This window comes from Polyodon spathula, chromosome 27 (genome assembly GCF_017654505.1).
Source record: "Polyodon spathula isolate WHYD16114869_AA chromosome 27, ASM1765450v1, whole genome shotgun sequence".
Taxonomy (NCBI): domain Eukaryota; kingdom Metazoa; phylum Chordata; class Actinopteri; order Acipenseriformes; family Polyodontidae; genus Polyodon; species Polyodon spathula.
Genome location: NC_054560.1, coordinates 3,177,591 through 3,203,300, shown reverse-complemented (window position 1 = coordinate 3,203,300; position 25,710 = coordinate 3,177,591). Strand labels below are relative to the sequence as shown.

General features: G+C 41.0%; 1 protein-coding gene across 2 annotated transcripts in view; it reads left to right on the top strand.

Moving 5' to 3' along the window:
- The window catches only part of LOC121301591 (unconventional myosin-If-like), a 30,285-nt gene continuing 4,575 nt past the window's right edge, over positions 1-25,710 (top strand). The window contains exons 1-24 of one of the 2 annotated variants that reach the window (XM_041231107.1): positions 1-485; positions 9,403-9,531; positions 12,476-12,565; positions 12,789-12,883; positions 13,880-13,967; positions 14,275-14,364; positions 15,455-15,586; positions 16,071-16,205; positions 16,393-16,525; positions 17,056-17,252; positions 17,849-17,929; positions 18,400-18,486; positions 18,973-19,059; positions 19,330-19,497; positions 20,003-20,088; positions 20,188-20,269; positions 21,103-21,209; positions 21,377-21,475; positions 21,699-21,843; positions 22,130-22,244; positions 23,077-23,246; positions 23,551-23,696; positions 24,968-25,114; positions 25,561-25,709. In XM_041231107.1, coding sequence (XP_041087041.1) covers positions 483-485; positions 9,403-9,531; positions 12,476-12,565; positions 12,789-12,883; positions 13,880-13,967; positions 14,275-14,364; positions 15,455-15,586; positions 16,071-16,205; positions 16,393-16,525; positions 17,056-17,252; positions 17,849-17,929; positions 18,400-18,486; positions 18,973-19,059; positions 19,330-19,497; positions 20,003-20,088; positions 20,188-20,269; positions 21,103-21,209; positions 21,377-21,475; positions 21,699-21,843; positions 22,130-22,244; positions 23,077-23,246; positions 23,551-23,696; positions 24,968-25,114; positions 25,561-25,709 — 2,761 coding nt within the window. In that variant the 5' untranslated portion in view covers positions 1-482. Of the gene's footprint in view, positions 486-8,796; positions 8,891-9,402; positions 9,532-12,475; positions 12,566-12,788; positions 12,884-13,879; positions 13,968-14,274; positions 14,365-15,454; positions 15,587-16,070; positions 16,206-16,392; positions 16,526-17,055; positions 17,253-17,848; positions 17,930-18,399; positions 18,487-18,972; positions 19,060-19,329; positions 19,498-20,002; positions 20,089-20,187; positions 20,270-21,102; positions 21,210-21,376; positions 21,476-21,698; positions 21,844-22,129; positions 22,245-23,076; positions 23,247-23,550; positions 23,697-24,967; positions 25,115-25,560; position 25,710 lie in introns of those variants that run through there. The other variant, XM_041231108.1, reaches the window with a different exon arrangement.

The following is a 25,710-nucleotide window of genomic DNA, read 5'->3' as shown; positions in this document are numbered from 1 at the left end:
GTATCCTTACGGCTCCAAACCTGGAGGACTTAAACTGACTGGACAGTGCACAGAAGGCGATGGAAGAATGCCTCAAACAGATTTTATTTTAATGTACAGCATTCTTCCACTGGAAGACACCCCTGTCGATTGACACTTCAGACGATTTAAATATTGACAAGCCCCTCAGCCCTTTAACCCGCAACGCTTATTTAAACCTATTCCTTTGAAACTAACGTCAAAAAAAAATTGGTCTTTTTCAAAAACTGTGACTACTTTGAGTGATTGAGGAAGTTGAGGGAGGAACTGCAAGCGACTTGCAGAGAGACCTGCAGTGTGCAATTCGACTGAGCAGGGCAGCACTCTGCTGAAGAGCTTTCAGAGAGCCCAGAGAGATGTGTTAGATTTAAAGGGATAGGAGCTTGTCTTGGGAACAGGAACAAGATTGAGTTGGAGCTGCTGTACAGGGAGGAGGTGGGAGCTGGAATATAAAAGGCAGCAAGATGGTGAGTACAAACATTTCTTGCTCTCCTTATCAGAACTGAGTGTACTATATCATAGTGCAAACTTTGATAACTATAGCTAGATTAATAGCTTGTTCTCATGTTGGCTAACCAGTGCTGATGTATTGCACGTAGAGCTAGCTATCGAACCAAAACATTGTATATGATACAGCTGCTACATCTGTGTAGCTAGGTTTGGCTTACTAATTTTAACATAGTCAACCACAAACTACAAAATAGTGTTCTGTAATAAACCTTTCATGCTGTGTTTTGGATTAAAACTAAATTACACCAAAGGCGTTGCAAAGAATATAGTATTTTTATTATTTAAATGAAATGCCAGTTAAAACAAAACACAGCAAGAGTTTTGCAATAACCCACAAACTAGGAAGTTAGGCTGAAAGTTTAATATAAGATACATTTAGTACAAGATATATTGGTGTGCCTAAGTACAATTCATTTATTTTATCAGTGAATTGCATGCCATAAATGTATGGCTTTTGAGTCATAACAGTAGCAATGTGTGAAACTAAAACAGAAAAGTGTACATTAAATTGCTTCTCCTTTAAAGAGATTATGAAAAGTAGTCAGTAAAAAGTGTGCCTATTGGTCATGTTATAAAACTACACCCCTGGATTTAACCCCTTGTTACCAGTGCCTATTTCCAACACTGCAACACGCTGGTGTCACTATAAATAATGCAAACCATCACTGATCTGTACTAGAGATAACTAGATGTTGACTTTGCAGTTTCTTAAATAGTTATGTACTTGTATTTAAGCCCAAAACGATTTGAAATCAAACTGAATCTGGTTAAAAACAACAAAGCACTTGTGTGAAGCAGTGTCAATCAATCAATCTTTATTTTATATAGCGCCTTTCATAGTGGACCACCATCACACAGAGAAATGCAGAATACATGATAGTAACATAATACGTGAAATAGCAGCAACACAGCAGCTAATAGCAAATATCAGGCGTAAATATCATGGAAATCAAGAGTGAACAGGTGAGTCTGAGATGCAAGCACATGAAGGGGACGTTCAGTGGGTCATAAAAAAAAACAGCAATAAAAATTTCAATTTCAGAAGCATTCCATCTGTAAACCTGTGAGTAAATAATGATTCACACTGTACCGCCTTTTAAGTGTTTATGTGAAGTCTCTGGGGCATGAAAAGGTCTCTGCCAAGACTTTGAAAAAACACACATGCATGCTAAAGTGGACACATAGATAAGACTTAAGATGGTACAACATGTATTGACCAAAGGGAACATTGTAAGAATGGCCAGGAGCTGGTGGAAGTTGGTCAAGTTCAGTTGTTTTTGGCTACTTCCTGAAAAGACAGTAATGAACAATAATGCATTTAGAGAGTTTAATGATAAGTACCTGCAAGCATTCAGTGTAATTATTAAAATGTGGTTTGACCAACAGTCCTGCATGTGGATAAAATGCCAAACATCTTCAAGTTGTAGCTTTTATGAATTGCTGTGGTTTGGATTGTAATCAATAAGTCATAATCACCCTTATGAAAGTTTACCATGTAATTTTTGCACCGTATTTCTGCCCTTTTACCTGCTTGTTCCATGGTAATGCCACGGATTAACCAAAATGTACCCTGGTTTACCGTGTTAATTAATACGCTTTACCATACCTCACTGTTCTTTACATTGCTTTGTTATGCTTTAGCATGCTTTCACTATGCTGTGCTATGCTTTTACTATGGGAAATTTTTATAAGGTCATCTCTGTGCTGATTCTGTCTTCGTCTTTCGATGGCCTTTGCTGGAAGACAGGATTCGGAAAGTGAGTGGCAGAGAGATTCCACTCGTTCTAATATATTACATAATATATTTATTCCCAAAACATTTAACATTAATAGCACACTTTCCTACTAAAAAGGTCTTCTGAATCGCTGATGAGGTCGGGGCTGCTGAGTGCACTACACTGTAAATATACACAGCATTTAAAAAACTGTTGATTAATTCCATAGCTAATCTCCTTGCATCACAAAATCCTATTGCCAGCTAGTGCGTGTGTGTGTGTGTGTGTGTGTGTGTGTGTGTGTGTGTGCATGTAGGTAGTCTGTCTAGTGTCAGCTGTATAGGCCTGCCTGTGGGTTTCAATTACCCAAACAGTTTCCTGTTGGTTGAGAGATTTTTGTGCATATCAAGCTGTAAGCCCAAATATGGACGTGCTAATCATCCTTGCACACCCCCCTCCCATCCACTAACATGCTTGCTCATTCTAAATTAATTAAATGCAAAGATCTCAAATTGCATACCTCAGTAACAATGGGCAGTCCTGCATATTCAAAAAAGTTCAATTGCACAATGATAATGGAAAGCATTACTGAAGCCAATGAAATAGGAACATTGATTTAAAAGAATGTGACTTGGATAGGGTTGTACAAAAATAAAAAAAAACGTGTGTGTGTGTGTGGGGGGGGGGGGGGGGTTAAAAATGTCTTTGGAAACCTATGTTCATCCAATGGTAAACATTGATAATATTACTGCTATAGTGCTGACAACCCATTAACATTATATGTCTATTGCAGTAATATTGTGTCCTGATTTATCTATCTTGTGATGAATTTACTGGCATTTAGTGTCCTGGGAAGGCATTTTGAATTCCCAGGATACCTGCCTCCATACCAGGACGATCCAGGGAAAACAGAGACAGATGGTAGCCCTAGAACAGGACGTCAAAAAATGCTGTCACCTGAAAGCTAAATTACAGAAATATGTGAAGCACAGATCTGATGCATGTTCGGAGATTCTTCCCCTGTGGATTTCAGTTTGCCTCTTAAAAGAGGTAGTAAGGCTGCTTCACAGAAGGGTGATGTTGAAAAGATGACTGTACATGACGCAAGAGGAAAATAAGGAACTAGTGCCGACACAGTCACAACCTATCAGAATGCTTCTTCAAAGGAGAATGATGCAGCATCTTAACCATCTGCCACAGCGTAAATGCATTGCAAAACCACTTTGTACTGGGGAGAAGAGTATGTGCCAATAGGGGAAGGAACTATGTTTAGAATGTATTTTTTACTCCTTCCCTTTACCTCTTTGTAGTGTTTGCAATAGTTCTTATTACAGTGTCTCAAAAGTTGTGTTTTTGAGGGGCTTTGAATATAAGTTCTGTAGATCAGCCAAAGCAGGCATCAGAAGCGCAAATCAGTGTATTGCCAGCAAAACAAAACAGAAACTTGATCTACAGCGACTGATCACTAGATGGCACGAATGCATTTTGGCTAATCTAGCTTATGTTACCTATACCTATGGCAGGCAACTGGAGCTGAAGAGCAGCTACAGACAGGTGAAGCTGTCTTGCAAACATCATAGAAAGGGTATCATTAAAGCTGCATCCTCTTTGCAGAGGGTTATCTGAGCTAATGAAATCATTCCATGAGTCCTACCTGTCGTGCGCTTTGTGACTTGCTACATAGAGCTCACGTGTGTATTCGTGAAGGAAGCTATTGGGATTGCAAACTTACTTTCAGGTGGTTCCCAGCAGTGTCTTGTAGGGGTCGAAGCGTGTCTGGCTTCACTGCATGCCTTTAGGGGAAGCAGCTGGCTGGTTTATGACAGGAATGAAGGTACCAAAGAGGTAGGAACAGTTTCACTCAGAACAGTGTGGACCACATCTGGCAGCATCCTCAAAGGCTTATGCTGTCACAGTAAACAGTAGATCTTTCCAGACAGTGATATAAACCACAAGGGCTGTGTCACAACAGTGACAACCTCATATAAAATGGCCATTTATATTATTATTTTGACATATTTGCTGTTTGCAATTAAGTATGTTGTTCTTAAAACCTTTAAGGGATGTTTTTTTGTGTTTCTAATTATTCTTTTAGGTTAAACAGTGCTTTGAAAAGGAGAATAAACTAATAAACCCGAAAAAAAGGTTTTCTAAATTGCAACTTGATTCAAATAATCAAAGTAAACACTCTTTATCATTACAAAAAGAAATGCAGGTTTAGTAGAAATAATGAAAGATTTGCTCCAGCTTTAGTCAAACTGTAGTTCAAGATGAAAATTATTGGTAATGCTAACGAAAACAGTGATAATATTTTTTTTGTTTCTGGACTTTTTTTTTAAGTTTCTAAAATGTTTGTTTCACTGAACTATAGTTGACACTATCTGTAGTTTTGTCGCAACTTACTAAAAAAAAAAACTTTAAAAAAAGCACCACAGGTGCTAAAACATCAGTTTGGTAAACTTAAAAAATGTATGCTTTTAAAACCTCAGTAGATTGTGACATAAATCATAAATAACAGAAACTAAAATGATCTACTTATAAGAAACTAAAGGTTTTTTTTTATATATAAATCTAGTAGTCGCCAATTGTTTTATTATTTTCTCCCAATTTGGCATATCCAATTATTTTTAGGCTCAGCTCACTGACTCAGGAGTGGTGATGATGACCACACTCTGTCCTCTGAAGTGTTTGCCTTCAACTGCTTCTTTTCACACTGCAGACTCACTGTGCAGCCACTCAGAGCTACTCAGCCAATTGTACTCTGCCCCCTGGGAGCTGCCGTCTACGGGCAGCAATATAATAGCCTGGACTCGAACCAGTGACCTCGAGGCTATAGGGTGCATCCTGCATTCCACTCAGAGTGCCTTTATCAGATGTGCCACTCAGGAGCCCTCTATAAGAAACTAAAGTTAACCCAACATAAGTTTTGTCCAAATTGACTAAAGTATATAACAAAAGTTATTTTTGTAAGGGTAACAAAACATTACTTAAAGCTTTGTGTTAATAGAAGCCATCATATGAAGTTTGGCTTCTACAGCTGCTCTTAGCATGCATTAAATATGATACCATGATTACAGGCCAGTTGTCTCCAGTGTTCTGCCGTACTGTATATTTTGTAGTTGTGTGTAATTAGCCTTGTATTGCTGCTGCATGGTAGGGGTCTGGCTGGTCAGTACAGCTCTGTATGCTGCTGGTCAGGCCATTGACTGGGCAGTGAGACTGAGCGGTGACCTGAATGAGAAAAACAAACTCTTGCGGTCTAAGCTATCTCATACATGGCAGCTATTTTCTTTCACATGCATGCTAATAGAAGTGCAGAACTAAGCAGTGTATTTATAGATGTGGTCTACTAACTGAGAAGAAAAGCCTGAGAGAACGCAAAGACACTTTTTTTGCTGTCGATTCTCTGGATTGCAAGATTAAAATGCATTTCGCCTAGTGAAAATAGCAGTTCATTCCCAAAAAGCAGAATTTCAGGCCTTGACGAGAAACATTATTGCTTGCAACTCAGTTTGTGACTTTAACAGCTGGATGTGTCATCTTATTAAGGTTCCTGTATTTTGCAGTTCAAAGATTCAGGGCTTTTTCAAGACTGTGTTGAAATCCATTCAACCGTTTATATCCTCTTTTCAAAGATTGTTGCCTTGGATACCAATACTACTCATGTTTACTGGCCTTAAAGAAAACCTAAATATTTGCACACTTGTAGATATTACAATGTCAACATGTCAGGCATTGCTGGAACAATTAACGTTTGGTATTAAATATATCAATATTATATATACTATGCATGACCTACCAAAACACTGAAACCGTTTGCATTGCACACTTATTTGGTAACTTCCCCCATCAGAGTGGAGTGATGGAGTTCTGCCAGCCCGCAATCCTAACTGGGGCTAACTGAGAGTCCCAGTTGAAATGGATTGGATCTCGATCTGCAGCTGATTGGTAATTGAACGAGTCTGATTTCAAACCACTTTCAGTCTCAGTGGCAGATGAAAATGTGGCATTAATATCTAGGCAGCCATAAATACATAATCATGCCTTTCTTGAAAATAGGCCTTCAGAAGCAAAGCGTCTCACAGTTGGATGGATTAATCCCCGGAAATGGGTTAACTTGGTTGGGTGTGATAAAGGAGCACGTTTGCGTTTAGCAGTGGTATGGTCGCTGCTTGGCACCGGATGAGCATTTTCTGTTAATAATAACCACGTTAGTTAACTATATAGGGGACTTTCAGGCTTTGATAATGTGTCATGCATTATTTTTAGAGCAATGAGGTTAGCATCACCATAAAACTGTTAGCAGAGACAAAGATTAATAGGTCTATATGCAATCTACTTTCAGAGCTGTTTATTGCAATTCAAAATGCCTACCCTGGGCTTTACCGCAGTAGTGGTAGATGGGTACGATTATATGATGCTATATTAGCATGGCAAATTCCATCCAGGGGCACATTTTGTCAGAGAAAATCACATCAGGAAGTTCCTTCCAGTGCAAAACGTCATTAAGGCGAGCAACTGAATGACTTTTGATCTATTCCGGATCTCCTGTTAAGTTTTTTTTTTTGTATAATAATCTGTAATGTACTAGTTTTATTTGTTTTTATCTGTACAGGCTTACTATACAATATAATAATAGCATTCTCCGCTAGCAAAACATCCTGTAAAACAGTCCATTGGCTGCTCAGCTGTCAACCAGTGTTGCTTGTGACACTGTAGACATCTATCCTGCTGCATTATCTACACAAACCGACACCCCAACAACACTTTACATTAAGTGTTTCATTGTAATTGCAAGTTTGGTTATATAATAATGACATTGTAATTACACAGCCACCCATGAGAAATCGGACGTGTTGTTGCAGTGTTATTGCAGGATAATTACTGTAGCTACCCACGGTTAAGTATATAGGATGTGTGACTTCATCTCTTATTAATTTAGAGCCAGGGTTCCCAGCTCAAGTAGCCGAGGACCATTCCACTCAAGGGTTGATTAGGGTACATTTTAAAGGTAAAATAGGTTAATAATTTAGGGTCTGAATTAGGGCAATTTGGAAAACAGTTGGGACATCTGGGATTGAATGGGTTTTCTTTGCATTACTTGAATGTGAATGCTCCATGATAGAGAACATTGAGGATGGATACTAATAAGGAGATTGGTTGGAATTGCTGGAAGGCGGGACAGAGGCTGTATGAAAGCTTCCACCTGCCAATGGAAATCCACGGCAGGCAATTCTCTGCTTCATTTTGTAAGGAGATAATTGGCAGTTCAAGAAAACTGTGAAGTATTGATCTTATCAGGGATTCAGCTGATGTAAACTGTGAGGGAAACATACTGGATTTTAATGTGGCTGTGAAAACATGTTGGTAAGATTTGATCTTAACTGTGATGTTTGTCATTTCTAGATAATCTGAAAAAGCACAAAATAACAGCAAAAGCGTAAAGTTGCATTGAAACCACATTTTCCAAAACCAACCAATCCATGATATCATTACAGTACTCTTCTTAACAGTAAGTAATCAGTGTTAGGATACACAAGTATTAGCCCAGAATTTACATTTTGCGTTAAAATTTGCTCTGCAAAAGTTGCAATCAGTCTTGAGGTTTCTGAATGTGTGACAGAGCCAAGACCACGCCAGACAGGTGTAAAACGTTTCTCACATCTCTGCAAAGGACTTCATACACAATACAGTAATATTCAAGGTCTGCTCCAATTACTTTTTATCAAGATGCCAAATACAACTATTATAAATCTAATACTGCAGAATTTAGAAATACTAGAAGAATAAATAAATTCAATGACAAACGTTTTGACTTGAAGCTTCTTTTTTAATGCAAACTTCTAGTTTAAACGTTTTTCACTTTTGAGTTTTTTATAGTATTTCTAGACAAAAAGGAGAAGTGATACCTTTTATTGGACTAACTAAATAATAATGAAGTACTTTCACATAAGAAGAGACCTTTGCGGTCTTGAAAGCTTGTGAATAATTATTCTTTAGTTAAGTCCAAGAAAAGGTATCACTTCACCTTCTCTTTGTCTATTATCTCTGGACTAATACGGCTACAATTTCATCTATCTACGATTATAGTATTTCTAAATGTTGAGTGCGATGCAGACGGAAACGATAAGTTCGTGCTGCATAACTGGCAGAATAGAAATGAAGCGATATTTGATTGAAATAACTTTAAACATTCGTTCTAAAAAAAAAAAAAAAAAATAGGTTTATGTTGTCCAAGCTTTGGCTCCAGTCTTTAATTCACTCGTATTTCTTGCAAGGAGAAATACAATTAAAATTATATCGTGCGTTTTTGAAAATGTGTTTCAAAACTAAAGTTCATGGTCATTTTTCAGGGCTCTCGAGTTCTTTATTTCTCGTTTGTTAACATGGACTTTTCATTGTTTCATTGCGGCCGTGTTAATGAAATCCAAGGAAATGTTATCGGTTTGCAGAGCGGCTGAAACGCAAAGAAACACGACCAGCAATGAATGCGAAAGCTATGGTCCAGCCCACTGCACGTCGCATGAGTTTTCGCATCACTGCTGCTGTTATGCAGTTTAAGCGCCTTCGTTAGAACTAGAAACCGTCTGCTTCTGATGCCACACAAAACAATCACGAAATGAATTCTAAAACACCCTGTAACTTACGTGAGTTTTTGTTAATTTTTAAATTTTCCTTTCATTCCACTGTTGAAGCATTATGAAAAACATGTTTACAAAATTACATTTGTCAAAATGTAATTCATGTGCTGTGTGATGCCATTCTGTGCACATAAGCACATATGTTAATAGTAAAAAAATTAATAAATAAATAAAAATAGCGTCACCTTTTTATTACTGTATTGCTAGTAGTTCTCAGTGCAATCTTTGCTTCTATAATTTATAATAAGTGAGTCTCATTGTGGATAGTTTGAGCTCTGCTTCGTTTCACTGCCATCCCAAACCGCAAAAGATGACATCCTTTAAACAATAAGAAACAGCCTATGTATTCACTTACTATAGAATGAAAATACTGACAGTAAACCTGTGTCTATGCTTTCATATCAAATTAGTCTCAATGCTTAATTCACATCTTCTCCTGTCTAAACCCAGTCTCAGTACTGATTGAGTGCTTGCAGTTCTGAATGAGATGCAGTGACTCTTATTTTTTTGTCTTGCAGGCCAAGTATCACTGGCAGAGCCAGAACGTGAAGCAGAGCGGGGTGGACGACATGGTCCTCCTGTCCAAAATCACAGAGGACGCCATCGTGGAGAATCTCAAGAAACGCTACATGGACGACTACATCTTTGTATCCTTTAGAGAAACCAAATGGAGAAGTGTGAGTGCTCAGCCAACAACGGCCAACCAAGCCCCTTTAGATGCAAGTGGTGAAAGTCGTTCTTTATGTGCCACTGGGACACCCTTTTTCATGAATGGTTTTGTTGTTGTTTTTACTTTTCTTTGAAACTGGAAAGAGTTTTTAATGTTATTTTTGGAAACAGGCAGTGGCCTCCCCTGATAGATGGTTGGCTGGCTTGTGTGTGGATTGGTTGAGTTGGAGGCCATTTGTTTATGACATCACCAACCACAAGTGTGAAGTACCCAATCGCAAGCATTGTCTTCCTGTCTCCGTTTCACAAATTATTCGTTGATGCAACCCCACCTAGGGGACAAAGAAATCAGAATTGTTGCCCCAAATCCTCCAAAAAATAAACTGCCACCTAGTAGGCATTTTATACATTACACTTGTAAATATAAATATTACATTTAACACTTTATATTTGGTCTGTAAACCCACATCGATACATACCACAAGCAGTCTGGCAAACCGTTTGTTAATGTGGGGTAATTTGAATGGTGACTTTTGCCTGTAGGCTCCTGTTTCCTCTTTACTGAGGGACTGAAATGGGGAAGCATGAAGCAGTGCCTTCCCTTGCAACCCTTGTTCACAGTGACTCAAACCGAGGGAGTCTGTAAGGCTTAATACCGTACAAGGACTGTAGGAGAGACTTGCGTCTGAGTGTGTCAGGGGGATGTTAGGAAGTAAACCACTGCATAGTCACTACCCTACACACTCACACACACACATAACACGCACACACACACACATACACACAGACACCTAACACGCACACACACACATGCACGCACGCACGGATGCATGCACGCACACAGACACACACATGCACACACACACACACGCACACATAACATGTACATACACACACGCACACACCCGCACATAAACACACACATAACATGTACATACACACACACAGGCACACACCCGCACACAAAGACACACACAAACATACCACAACACGCACACGCACACACACACGCACACACACACATAACATTCACACACACAGGCACACACAAGCACGGTCTTCTGTGATTCTGTTCCTGTTTTTTAGAATCTCTGTGCATGAGTCAACAAACAACCAAACACTTCCCTTTTCACAGAAAACTTCTGACCAGTGAGGAGCACAGTCCAGTGTGTGTGTGTATGTGTGTGTGTCAGTGCTGTATATCTGTGTGTAATGGTGTTCATCCACCATCTAGTCATTTAGGGTCAGTATATGGCCCATTCAATGCTTGTTATCTGTGGTATTGTTTATGCCAGCGAGACAAAAGGAAGTACATAATTGCAATAAGAAGCACTCAGACTATCGAAAATCAGAACATTCATTCTGAAGCTAGCACTCTGTACAACTGCTCTGCCATTGCATTGCCTTTGAAGATCATTCGGGATACTGCTTCTGCATGACGTCTTCAGTGAGCAGAAACAGGGGGAGGCTGATAACCCTTTATCTTACTCATCTAACGGAAGAATTGCTGCAGACGGACAGCCAGACAGTCAGACAGACAGGAAGCAGGTGGGCTAACCTACAGTGCACCAGCGTTTCATGAGAATGTATTAACACTCTCCTCCCACCCTCAACCACAGATTATTAACTTGAAATATTTAGCAGCACAGAAAAAGGACTGGACTTCCTTCACCTTAACACAAAGGTTTTTTGGTGTACTTTGCAGATAAGTGGAGAAGTGAGAATTTTTTGTTTTTTTGCAAAGACATTCACATGAATTTAGCAACATTTTTCTACAGCATACAGTATTCTGAAACAGGAAGACACAAAATAAATGAGTCATTTGTAAACCAATTAAATGTCGTGTTGGAAATTGCTAGGATGACTTCATGATGAACTTTTGATGACGTACCTTTATTATAATCGCATGATGTGCATCCAAATTAGGTCAAACGGTACAAAATGAATGATTCAGTTTTGGGGGTTACAACTGCGTTACACACGACCCCATCTTATGACCGCGCAGACCATTGGACTAGGCCACAGCCATAGAAGACTTGATCATCTATAGTCTACTTTCCAGTTGTTAAAGGCGCCAAACTTCAGTTTTTACATTAATATGTTCAAATGCATTTCAAATTCAAAACTATTAAACTACTGCATCCTGGTGCTTTTGCTGTGGGTAACATGGGGTCTGATTCCACCAGTGGAGTTTTAACCATCGACTTATATTTCAATGACTTATGTGCAGAAATCTGGATTGCCCCCCCCCCCGCTGTCTTTAAAACCAATAGATTTTAATTTACAGACGAGGGCCAGTACATAATACGTAAGTCTGTGGTCTTGACCTACAAGGCACGATGTGGTTAGGTACGGTACTGTGAAGCAGCAACTTCTCATTAATAGGATTGAAATATCTGCATGTTTCGCAGTATAAAACACAAGAAAAGAACGGACAAAGGAACGGTGCTTACCCACACTCACACACGACCAAGTCAGAGCTGGTGTTAAAAACCATGAACACTGTAGATGCGCAACATTCTCTGTCTTCCCCCTGCAAGAGATCTTACACATCACAGTTCCAAAGGGGGCAGAAATCACAGCTGCACGCCCCTAATGGTCATTATCAGCTTCCGCGAGTCTTCAGATTAAGCAGGCCAGGTGGTTGTAAAAAGAGAAGTTTTGCTGGAATAAACCTCGTAAAACAATAGCTGGAAATGATACAGAAGACTAATACATGAAATAGTTTACAATGACCCATTTATAGATGCCCTTGTTTTCACTGTATTGCTTTTCTTGTCTTTAAGAGCTGGTGATATTTCTTCATGAAAGGTGCATTACAAACCTAAATTGTATTGCACAGTGTAGTGTACTATACTATGATACAGTATAGGGTATGCTATTGTACTGTATTGTATTGTATTCCTTGACTCTTACCTACAGACATACATCGGCTCAGTGTTAATATCAGTGAATCCATTTAAGCAGATGCCTTATTTCACAGACAGAGAAATCGAACTCTACCAGGGTGCTGTAAGTATCATTATAAAATATTTATCTGTTGTAGCTCTATGGGTGTACATGTGCATTCCAAAAGAGAAACTGTGCCTTTTCAGTGTTAGTCAGTAAGCATGGCAAAATGACGATCAATGCATAAATATGAAACTAATCAATATTGGCATTTTTATTGAACTCTGGAATGCCTGTTGTTATCCAGTCGATATCAAGCATGTCTCTTTGACATCTGTCTTCACAGGCTCAGTATGAGAACCCGCCCCATGTCTATGCCTTGACAGACAACATGTACAGGAACATGATTATTGATGCAGAGAACCAGTGTGTCATTATCAGGTACAGTCTAGCGCTACTACTGCACTTCTAGTGGGCTGAACGGGCAGCAGTACAGCATGTGTGTGGCTGGAAGAAGACACATATCTGAAAATTGTGTGTGTGCGTCCTTGCGTTTGTATCATCAGCGAACTTGAAAATTCCCACAGACTGGATTTGGAACATACCCTTACAAAGACAACGCCTAAAGACTTTAGTAAACCAAGACAAAACTCGAATTGGGAAGTTTCTGTTTTCTGTATTTTCTTTGAACTATTGTTCTGTGAACTAAACCCAAAACTAGTTACTAAAACGTTTGCTCAATTGAATATCTTGTGGTTAAGATATAAAATGAACAGCATTACTCATCACCCAGCAAGCATCCTCTCACCTGTGTCTCTCGGTTAGCTTTCTTGGAAAATATTGTTGCTTCCTTTCTGAAAGGCATCCAGATGCAAGTCAATCACATAAGTCACTGCACAGTCAGTCACTGCAGCTTTGACCTTTATCAGTTAGGAGTGATATTGCGTAGAAGCAGCGTTGTTCACATAAAAACAGGGTCTAAAAACACATTTTAAATACAGGAAAACCTTGATAACCTTAACTACTTGGAGTCAGGGGGTGTTTGTCAAATCAGTGTGTTTCTGATAATCAGATTATTACTGACAATTGATTATTTGACACATTCACAGAAACCTCCGGACCTGATTCCAATACAACCCATATACAATCAATAATAATAATAATTATTATTTTTTTTTTCATAACAGCCATAAGAAACCAAACAAAAAATAACATAGGAAAAAAATGTTTAACTGCTCCACACACCACTTCAGTATCTTTGAACTCGTTAAACAGGTTAAATGTTTAAATACGAAAATCCCTTTTGTTGCTCTTTGACTTCTATCAAAAACTACTGAGTGTCCAGCCCTCAGCTCTAAATCATGAGAGCCTTGCTGTGGGACAGCCCTCGTTTGGAGAAATAACCTCCTCTCTCTCCCGTCTTGTGCCTTCCTTCAGTGGTGAGAGTGGAGCCGGCAAAACAGTGGCAGCGAAGTACATCATGGGCTACATCTCCAAGGTGTCGGGGGGAGGAGACAAGGTGCAGGTAAGAGCTGACAAACCGTGAGACACGGAAGACGAAGATCAGGCAGATTGTCAGAAATAGCCAACAGAGAACCACGTCTTCAAACTGGATTCCAAATGCAGGCCAACCGTTGTCTTGACAATCGTTGACAGTCATTAGACATTTAGGGTAAATTTCGAAATGTTTAACACTTGGCTAGCAATTTAACTATTAAACTATAAATTATTGGCACCCCTGGGTCTTAACTTTTAACAATACAACGAGATGTATGGTTGAGTGTTTTTTTTTATTTTTTATTGTATATATAAACCCTTTCTTAAACCTGCAGCACGTCAAAGACATCATTCTTCAGTCAAACCCCCTTCTAGAAGCTTTCGGGAATGCCAAGACTGTGCGGAACAACAACTCCAGCAGATTCGTGAGTTCCGTCCCTCTTTACCGCTCGGCCGCTTTGCACTGAGATAAGATTCAGCAATATGAGTTTTCAGTTTTGAAACAGCTGACTGAAACTCTTTTCTGAAAGGATCCTTTGATTGAAACAGTAACTGAAAGGTAAAACTGCAGTCCGCAGAGCCACACAGGAAGCGGAAGGGGTCAAGCACAGTCTTGACACTGATGGGAGTTACATTATATATATACCCCACCCCCTGCCCTCCCTCCCTCCACGCCAGCCCCAGCAACAGAGCCTCACACACAGCGCACACTGTGCATCAATACTGACACCCTGCAGCCATCTGAGGACACACTGCATTAAAGAAGGGTTGCCCATATAGATAATATTTTATGATTAACTGCAGCATATAATATTTAATTAATATATGAGTAACTTAATACTTTGATTTGAGCTGTACTGTCTTCCCGAGTATTGCCTTTGGGAGTTAATAATACTACAATAATATATTTCTTTTAGCTCTGTGTTAAGGTATTTTGACTACAAGTTCAGGAGTTGCCTTCAGTTCTTGTTGCCTGCCATAGACATATGTATTGCAGGCTAGATCAGCCAGATTGTCTTTATATTAGTAAGCGCTAGCACCATCTAGTGCACAGCAGAGTATTGCCAGCAAAACAAAAAGAAACTTCATCAGAATTGGCTGATCACAAGGTGGCGCTAGCTCTTACTTCTGTGAAAACATGTTGACCAAAATAAACAATGGCTGTGATAAAGATAAATTGATGACTTTTGGCATCTGTTGTGCTGCGAAAGCATTAAATAATCGAACACAGTGTTTGTTACGTGGTTATTTTTAAAACCTGAGAAACGAACCGCCATGCCATAATTCAAACCCAAGTGACACGAAGATATCTCTCAAGTAACACCACTGCTTAAAATAGCAAAATAGTTAAAAACCTGTATTAAAATTTCCCTTAATTCAAACCACACACGAGCCATGCCATGATGATTTCCAACATGGAACAGGGAAGTAACGCAGAAGAACCTACCCCCTCCAGTCGGGGGGCAGTTTTAAACCCAAACGCACCACACAGAAACGGTTCCGGTCTAATTTCAGGGGAAATATTTTGAGATCCAGTTCAGCCGTGGAGGCGAGCCGGACGGAGGGAAGATCTCCAACTTCCTGCTGGAGAAGTCGCGAGTGGTGAGCCAGAACGAGAACGAGAGGAACTTCCATATCTACTACCAGGTCAGCAGCAGGATTCAACCAAACTGAGCCTCCTGTGGTCAGTGAATACCCCCAGCATAGCAGAGGCAACTACACAAGGCTGGCTCCACAGCTATGGCCAAATGTTTTGCATCACCTATCACCATTTTAGGACATCATTTATATATATGTATATATGATTGTAATTTAGATCTTTTTTTTTTTTTTAACATCACGCAATCAAAGAAACTACAAAATGATATCGCAAAAGTCTACTGGAAGACATAATAGTAGTATAGTATTTCATGTTAGATTTCGAAAATGTCACATTTTTTCAAGAATAGGAGAAAACTAAAAAATTGTATGTAATTGAGTATGTTCAGTAACATTATTCAACAGGTTTCATTTGATTTTATGAAGCAAAATTCTATGGGGTGATGCAAAACCCTTGGCCCAAGCTGTGGTCTGTTAGCTGTGCCTTGGCCACGTTCATGATGGATTCCTTCTTCCTGTTCTCGCTATCTAGCTGTTAGACGGGGCCTCAAAGGATCAGCACGAGGCTCTGGGTATTATGACACCGGATTACTATTTCTATCTGAACCAATCAGGGACCTACAAGGTGGACGGCACCAATGACAGCAAAGACTTCCAGGAAACCATGGTGAGTTTTCTCCAATCCTACCCCCCTTCAGAGCAGATAGAAACAGGCCTGCTTCTATAAGTGAGCCCTGAATTCACCGCAGGGATTGAATTTCTGCTGTAAATGACATGTCCAGGCTCATGGGTGTGAAATCGAAATCAGGACAAGCCGGTTGTCTGCTGTAAAGGGTTCTCCCTTCTTTCCTCAGGAAGCCATGGATGTGATCGGTATCTCCCAGGCTGACCAGACTCAGGTGCTGCAGATTGTTGCTGGAATCCTTCACCTGGGAAACATCTGCTTCATTGAGGTGGGCAACTACGGGCAAGTGGAGAGCACAGACTGTGAGTGAAGTTGTTGTGAACCCCTTCTATAGTGAACCCTTATAATGAGCCTGCTATATAGTGAACCATATACAGAACTAACTCATGTCCTGAAGTATCTTTTTGAACAGATTCCTTTGATATTTTCATCCACATGTTCTGCATCAAACAGAAGTATGCCATTGTTTCTGGGCAGCAGGATTGCTTTGGTAGCAATTCCACAGTCACTTATGGGCATGTGGCTAAATATATTAGGGTTGGGTTTATGTGCAGTAATTACTCGGGTGAAAAAAAGCAATATGTTATGAATTCCAACAGGGGCATAACTTACAGAAGACGTTTCAGTTTTATATTAAGTGAGTAATAATTATTACAGTTACAGCTCAGTGTAACCGTATTGTGACATCACTGCTAGGAGCTGGCCATTGAGATATGAAAGATAATTGTTTGGAACACCCGCACGTGTTGTATATAATGTCTTGTAGCCGTCGTTATTGCTGGGGATATTTAGCAGGCAGGTTCCTGACAGTGTCCTTGTTTTGTCGAGTCAGTGCTGGCGTTCCCTGCCTACCTGCTGGGGATCGATCAGAACCGACTGAATGAGAAGCTGACCAGCAGGAAGATGGACAGCAAGTGGGGCGGGAAGTCGGAGTCCATCGACGTGACCCTGAACAGAGAGCAGGCCACTTACACCCGCGACGCCCTGGCCAAGGCCCTGTTCACACGGCTCTTCGACTACCTGGTGGAGGTGAGAGCGGCCAGACTCACAGCATAGCCCTGTGCTATAGGGGGCACTGCAGGAAAATGCGGAGGGGAAGCGTGTTAGCATTGCACAGGCTTCATTGGGAGAATGCATCACCTTTGGGCTTCAGTGCACAGAGCACAATCTTCACAGTTGAGATCTAAGCCAGGGCTAAGAGATGGATCTTAAGCCATTAATAGCTCATTAAGCACCATGATATTCATGGAATTGAAAAGACGGCAAAATTTCAGCGTTTAATGCACAGAATATTACTGAAGCAATCTCTGAGTGAGATTCAGCAACTAGGGGCTGATTGCTCAAAATGCTGGTAGTAATTAGAAACTTATTTTTAGATTCTCACAATATTGTATTGTACTGTAAATCTCAACTTATAAATATAACACATCTACAGGGAAATGATATGTAATCAGTTTATAAGGTGATCAATTACATTTACAAGCACAGAACTATCTCCTGAAAGGAAATAACTTTTATTTATTTATTTATTTATTTTTACTTCTAATGCAGTTTTGCATAGTATACAGTGCCATCCTGTGGTCAGTTGCTGTAATGCCTAAATTCTTGTGTGTGTCTGTTTTCAGGCAATTAACAAGGCAATCCAGAAACCGCATGAGGAATTCAGCATTGGAGTTCTGGATATCTACGGATTTGAAATATTTAAGGTATATAAATGTTTGTTTATTTATTTATTTATTTATATTTATTTATTTAGTTTATCCAAGAGTAAATAGCTACAAATGCCATTTCAATAGCTTTTTTTTTTTACATTTCTCTTTCAATTTTATGGTGTCCGTCATTTTTATTTAAATCTGCCTGTACCTGGTTTTGAGCTTCACTGGAAAACCCCAAGTGAACACCCTGCTTCATTCCATGCAATACTTTGTATCGCTGCATATTTCTTTTTAAATCAATTTGTGATTCTTTTAGTAAATTTATAAATCAAACAAACTCTGTCGACCACTGAACTCTCTCCTTAGTTATCAGGCTGACATGGCTATTCCTCTTTGCCTATAAATAGAGGCTGGAGCCTCTCAACAGATAGCTGTGAATATCTCCTCTAGAAATATGTCAACAAGTACTAGCTGTGCATGGGTTGTATCCCTAACTGAAATGTATTTCCTGCCTTTCTCAGAGGAACGGGTTCGAGCAGTTTTGTATTAACTTTGTCAATGAGAAGCTGCAACAGATATTCATTGAACTGACGCTAAAAGCTGAACAGGTAGGACCAGCTTAGGAAACTGTAGCTTCACATTGTGTTTATTTATGTGTTTGTTTTTCTTTTACTGTATCTGTCTATGGATTTGAATGGTTCTGATTTTAATTACCACAGTTACAACGGTGGCCATAAGTTTTGCATCATCTTTTGCTCTCATAATTTTGCTTCATAACGTCAATGAAACCCGCTGAATAATGTTAACATATTGAATTACATACCGCTTAACGAAAAACTGTCAGCAATTGAAAAATGTGACATTTCCAAATCTAGCGTGAAATCCTTCACTACTGTTATGGCTTCCGGTAAACTTTGCAATCCCATTTTGTAGTTTCTTTGATTGCTTGATGTTAAATAAAATATCTAAATTATGTTCATATAGTTTTTAGTTTTTTTTGGAGCTGATGCAAAACCTTTGTTCGTAGCTGTGAAATGCAGCTGGCACCCTATAGAGACGTCAGTCTCATCTTTCTGATCTCTGTTGTTTTACAGGAAGAGTATGTCCAGGAAGGTATTAAGTGGTCACCCATTGAATATTTTAACAACAAGATTGTCTGTGACCTCATTGAAAATAAATTGGTAAGAGCATGCTGGTTTATAAACACCACTGGCTGGATTGTGAAATTAAAAATAGAACGCTTTAGATGACTCACAGGCCCCTTTTACTACCTGAAAAAACTATGCTAATGATGATTTGGAGTGAATAGCTGTATTTCACGCATGTCAATTTGATTTTAACAATAACAATAAACAGTGTGCAGAAGTGTAGGTGGCCCACTGGGAAGTGAAGTCCAGGCTCCCCTGGTTTGAAAGCTGTCGCACTGTCCTAAGCAGCTGTTGTGTCCATAGAACCCCCCTGGGATCATGAGTGTCCTGGACGATGTCTGTGCCACCATGCATGCCAAGGGAGATGGAGCGGACGGCACCCTGCTCCAGAAACTGCAGGGCGCCGTGGGTACCCACGAGCACTTCAACAGCTGGAACTCCGGCTTTATCATCCACCACTACGCAGGCAAGGTGTGGAGGAAGGGTGTTTTAGGGGGCGGGACCATACCGAAGCAGGGGGCTTTTCTGAATTTCAATCATAGTTCTATCTGTGCTTCAGATTGATTTCCGCTGTAGAAATATTTGTTATTGGGAGTATTTTCTTCTCCAAAAAGTCACTCTTACTATGCACTTGCTCTTAATTTGTAAATATGAACAACTCTATAAAGACGCTGTTGTGATTTGCCAGAGGGGGTTGTCTCAAAGAGGAATAGCGAGTCCTTCTTGGTTTTTCAAATTTCACAATTGTACTGTATTCTTTTTTTTTTTTTATTTGTATCCCAATTTTATTACATTTTTGTTTTCAACTCTTTAGCGATTATTTGTGATGATTGAACCATGTTTTCTTTGGAAGCCTTTATAGTTGCTAGCAACTCTAGTTTACACTTTGGGATCCTTGTGTTGAAAGGCGCGCTATAGCAATGTGAATCCTTGTTGTTGTTCTGTAAGACTCAAGGATGTGCTCTGCTTGGTACAGGTGTCCTACGACATTAACGGGTTCTGTGAAAGAAACAGAGACGTCCTCTTCCCCGACCTCATCGAGCTCATGCAGAGCAGTGAATAGTAAGTGCATTGTAACCAGCGCTGTGTGCTCTTTCATACAAACCCTGGCCATTCTTGTGTCAGCATTCGTACTGACAGAACCTCCTCCTGTCTCCCCAGTGCTTTCATCAGGGGGCTTTTCCCTGAGAGCCTGAACACAGACAAGAAAGGCAGACCCACCACGGCCAGCACGAAGATTAAGGTACGCACTTCATCTCTCACTTCAGACCCTGCAGAACGAATTCGGGAGACATACGCAATGTAACGCAACCAGGCTTTGCAAAACAGGGAGGTATAAATGGGAACTGTCTTTACATTACTGAGTAGAGACCCCGTATATATATATATATATATATATGTATATATTTATATTAGTGGTGTATCTCCATATTTCTGTCTTATCAGCGAGGAACGTCATTTTATGGTTTTACACATTTTGCCACAGGACTGACGTAACGCGCTGATGGGTTACCCACGTGGGATTTCTAAAAACTGGCATTGAAACTATTGAGTCAGGCAGCTGGCAATACGCAACACAAACGCCACAACAGTCTAGAAATGTTTCATGAATGTTACCTTGAATTAAAACGATTGACATCAACACTTTACACCTGCATTGTGTGTTCCCTCCCCCCTGTTGGACAATAAAAACACTGCATTCTTCTAGGAACTGGTCAATATGTTAGTTATTGGGAGCGATTTTCTTTTAAACTTTCGTATTACAAAACGATGAAAATCCCAGACAGATGTTACACAGAATACAATATTTATAGTGCTCTCCGCTGTAAAGGGGGAGCACTGTTTGTAAGTTTCCAAGATTTTGTACTGTCACTTTTAGTTTGAGGGTAAAGTGTCAGAAGGCTTATGGGTCGGGGGAAAAAAACTATTTTGAAATGATAGATCCTATTAGTTTCCAAGTGCCTCCCTTGACAGTGACGAGGCCGTGTATTGCAATGGCAGGGCGAGGTAATGTTGCTTGGTGGTGGTGCTGTCTTTGCACACAGTGGAATTGATCGATTGTGTGTATTTGTTTAGAAACAAGCCAATGACCTGGTGAACACCCTGATGAAGTGCACGCCACACTACATCCGCTGCATCAAACCTAACGAGACCAAGCGCTCCAAGGACTGGGAGGAGAGCAGGTCAGCAAAGCCAAAGACAGACCCGCGCAGGCGCTGACAAACTGGGGGACTGAACATCATTTAACACCATACCATAGACATTTGCACAGATATACGGTACCGCCACAAATTGTGGCAACAGCAACCAATTTCCAGCAAGGCTTGATGCTCTGCTGGTTTTGTTCCAGGGTGAAGCACCAGGTGGAGTACCTCGGGCTCAGGGAGAACATCCGAGTGCGTAGAGCCGGCTTCGCCTACCGGAGAGTCTTCAACAAGTTCATGCAGAGGTAGAGCCACCAGGAAACTGCATTGCGCTCAGCTGCCTCTGTTTGTGTGCTTGTGTGTGTGTGTGTGGTAAAGTCAGTAGGTACTGTTTTTGTCCTTTAGTTCATTAATTAAAGAATGGAGTGAACTCTTTGAAGCTATGGCCATATGTGTGTGTTAACAGGAACCTAACCCTGACTGTGTGCGTTGACAGGTACTTCACTCTTGCTCTACGTACGTTGACAGGTACGCTATCCTGACAGCGGAGACCTGGCCGTGTTGGCGCGGGGACCAGCGGCAGGGGGTGCAGCACCTGCTCCGCGCAGTCAACATGGACGCTGATCAGTACCAGATGGGACAAAGCAAGGTGTTCGTCAAGAACCCAGAGTCGGTACGGCAGCATCTCTCTGCCTGTGTGTCAGTCTGTGTGCAGATCATTCAGTTTAGTTAGTTACAGTACTGGGACCCAACACGAAGGGAGTTACGGTTGCATGGTAAATGGACTTCACTGAAGTCAAAGTGAGTCTGGGAACTAAATAAAGATAATAAGTATGGCTTCTAAGAAAGAATCTTTGAAACCACTTTTGTATGCATGTATATTCATATACCCCCCACTTCCCCACCATCCTGGACCCACAATGTCAAGTTAATGCCCCCATGTTGTTGCCCCGGTCCAGCTGTTCCTCCTGGAGGAAATGCGTGAGAGGAAGTTCGACAGTTTCGCCCGGACCATCCAGAAAGCGTGGCGGAAATACATCGCCAGGAGGAAGTACGAGCAGATGAGGGAGGAAGGTAAGAGCATTGCCAGCTCTCTGCAGAGCAGGCTGTTGATTCAAACAGCTCCAGGATCGACTTCAGAGAAACTGAACACGTCAGTGTGTGAACTGCTTCAGGATTCTACACACGCACTACTCGCATTGACACAGCACCAATAGCACAACTACTGCTCCAGGATTCTACACACACACTACTCGCATTGACACAGCACCAATAACACAACTACTGCTCCAGGATTCTACACACACACTACTCGCATTGACACAGCACCAATAACACAACTACTGCTCCAGGATTCTACACACACACTACTCGCGTTGACACAGCACCAATAACACAACTACTGCTGCAGGGTGCTCCTAAAGTCTCTTCTAGCTAAATATTTACAGCAAGTGTACAGGGTGATCTGTGTACTTCATTTAAAAAAAAAGTATTATAAACTAACAAACTAATCCATAAGATTTAAGGCCAATAAAATGTAAATGTTTCAATTTCTTCAGCCCTGTTGTTAATGAATGTTAGCCAAACAAAATACTTTTAGGAATTAGGATAGGAATTAAAATTAAAAAAAAAACAATTAAAACCACTTTTATTAATATTAATATTTAAATAACTATCCCAACCCAGACATGATCCTTTTTCTACACAGTGAAAGCCTAGGATGTGACCCCCATAAAAGACTTGCAATGAACCAGCAAGCTAAAGCCTAAAGGTTTTATCAAAATGGCTCAAAGCTTTCTTTGGAGCCCATGACTGCCTGTGGCTCCTGGTTTCAATAGCACAGGCAGTCATGGAGAGGGGCCTTGGTGACTGGCTACTAATCCCATGTGAAACCCTCTTTGCTCAGCCTCAGATATCCTGTTCAACTGGAAGGAGCGGAGGAGGAACAGTATCAACAGGAACTTTGTGGGGGATTACCTGGGCATGGAGGACAAGCCGGAGCTGAGACAGTTCCTGGCCAAGCGAGAGCGCGTCGACTTCGCAGACTCTGTCAACAAATACGACCGGAGATTCAAGGTACAGATCAGCTGGAAACACTTAGGCGTATGGGTTTGATCTGCTTTCTCATTTGCCGTTTAGGTAAAGGACGTGCGTTTTGAATTGTATTTACGGTGTAATGAATCTCTTCCTAGTGCCTCTAGAGTCCAGCTCTTACCTTTCCATTCAGTTCAATGGCTTGAAATGCCAACTCTTTATTGCAAGATACAATAACACAATTCTTAGTGTAGTTACTGTTCTAATGAGGTCATGATAATAATATATATATTTTTTAATATATATTGATAATGCCCGTATTAAGTGTCACCTTTCCTGCTTGCAGTCTATAAAACGCGACCTCATCCTGACCCCCAAAGGCATTTACCTGATTGGTCGAGAAAAGGTCAAGAAGGGTCCTGAAAAGGGACAGATCAAAGAGGTCCTGAAGAGAAAGATGGAGATTAAGAGCATCCAGAGTGTGTCTTTAAGGTTTGTAACCCCTTCGTACACAACCCCAGCCCTCTCTCCAGCTGCTGACGAGTGACTTTCCAACGGTGTCACCTAGCCGGGGATGGGGAACTGGAGTTCACAACCAGCGCCACCCTCTCTTATCAGCTGTCTCGTCACAGAGGTGGCCTAGTTTCAGATTGCAGGAAGGGGATTTTATTGTAGAGGCAGTTACTTTGTTGTTGCTGAAATAAGCGAGAAATTCGAGACTTATCTTTTCAAAGGTTCTGCAACGGAAGCACGATAGCTGACGATGCAGGGCAGCAGAGAGAGCCTAAGAGAGAGAAGGAGGTGTGCTAGCGCTTGTGAGGAATGACTCGCAACACCTCCGGCTGTACTACTGATTCCCCTTCTGTAGTTTAAAAGGAGAGGTCATAACTGCTCTACAGGTTCCATTGCTGCAGTTGTTTGTAACTGTTAGATCATTTGTGTGGAAAGATTGGGTCAGATGTGACGAAGTTCATGTTAAGTTCCAGGGCAAATGCTCCCACATTATCATGAACTGTGTCATCATCCCACGTGACTGCATTACCCCACCTGTTCACAAACATCTAAGGACCTTTTCAAGCGGTTTGTGTTTCAGATAGGTTGGGCGGTGTTTTGAGAACAAAGTAGGCACCAATATGAATGATACGCCTTAAGACAAAACCAATATAATGATACTCAGTTAATGACTGTTAACCGGCTCACTGCAGTGAGTGTTACTGTGTGGATGAATTCAGAATCATTTGCTCAATACAGCAATGAGTCAGTTTAATACTAATACTTTATTAAAGTCAAAATCAACATGCAATACGAGAAAGCCATTAATGTGCATAATTACCAGTTTGGTAGATAACTGAGTGTGCAGTCCTCATTCCTCTAGTCTAACAAGGATCTGTAAACCAACCTTTTTATACCTACCCTGTGGTCACATCATTCTTCAACAATTCTTTCTTTTGTAACTTTTTTTGTCCGTTACAGCTTTGGAATCGTCTTGGTCCTTCTAGTAAACATACTCGCAACCCATGCATTTGACACACACACACACCTTGCTTTATTACTACAAGAGATTGCAAGACACAGGAAGAGTACAAGACACCAACAACCTCCATAGGGCATACCCAAATATGGAATGTGTTCTTATCAGTAACCTTCCATGAGCTTTACATTGAATTTAAGAAAACACACACAGGGAAAGCCATATAGAAGAGAATTATATCACAAAAACAACCCCTTATCTTCTAACATGAGTGTGTGATCCTGTGTTGCAGCATGCGGCAGGATGATTTCTTTGTGATTCACGAGGAGCAGTATGACAGCCTGCTGGAGTCCATGTTCAAGACAGAGTTCCTGAGCCTTCTGTGCAAGCGCTTCGAGGAGCAGACCAAGAGCAAACTGAACCTTAACTTCAGTGACAGGTAGGGTCTCTCTGTACTCAAACTAGGCTTCAATTTCCAGGAGGTGTGAAGGGTGCCCCTGAGGCAAGGCCGCTTAGTGTTTCGTATGAGTCGTGCACTCAGGGAGAGCAGATTTGAGTTCCGGCTGTGCCAAGTTGCAAATTAGCAGGGACTGTTTCTCCTCACTTTGCTACAGAGGACCCTACCAGCCAGGGGTACATCTGCAGGGCTGATCTTTGGCCCCCTGGGGCTGGTAGCTTGCAGGCTTCCCCTGTAGATCTCCTGGGTCAAAAAGGCAAATGGCTTGGAAATGGGATCGGAAGAGCTGTGAGCATCTGACAAGCAGCCTCTAACCGTTTCCTCATCTCATTGTCAAGTAGCGCTGATTGAGAGTGAAACTGGCTGCTGTGAATATGAAGGGATGGTCAGTGTGTCTCCCAGTTAAAGCTGTGTCTCTCCTCCTCCAGGATCGAGTTCAAGGTGAAGAAGGAGGGATGGGGTGGAGGGGGCTCTCGTCTGGTCTTGTTTACCCGGGGCCAGGGCGACGTGGCGCAACAGAAACCAGGAGGCAAGACCCTGACTGTCAGCATTGGGGACGGCCTGCCCAAAACCTCCAG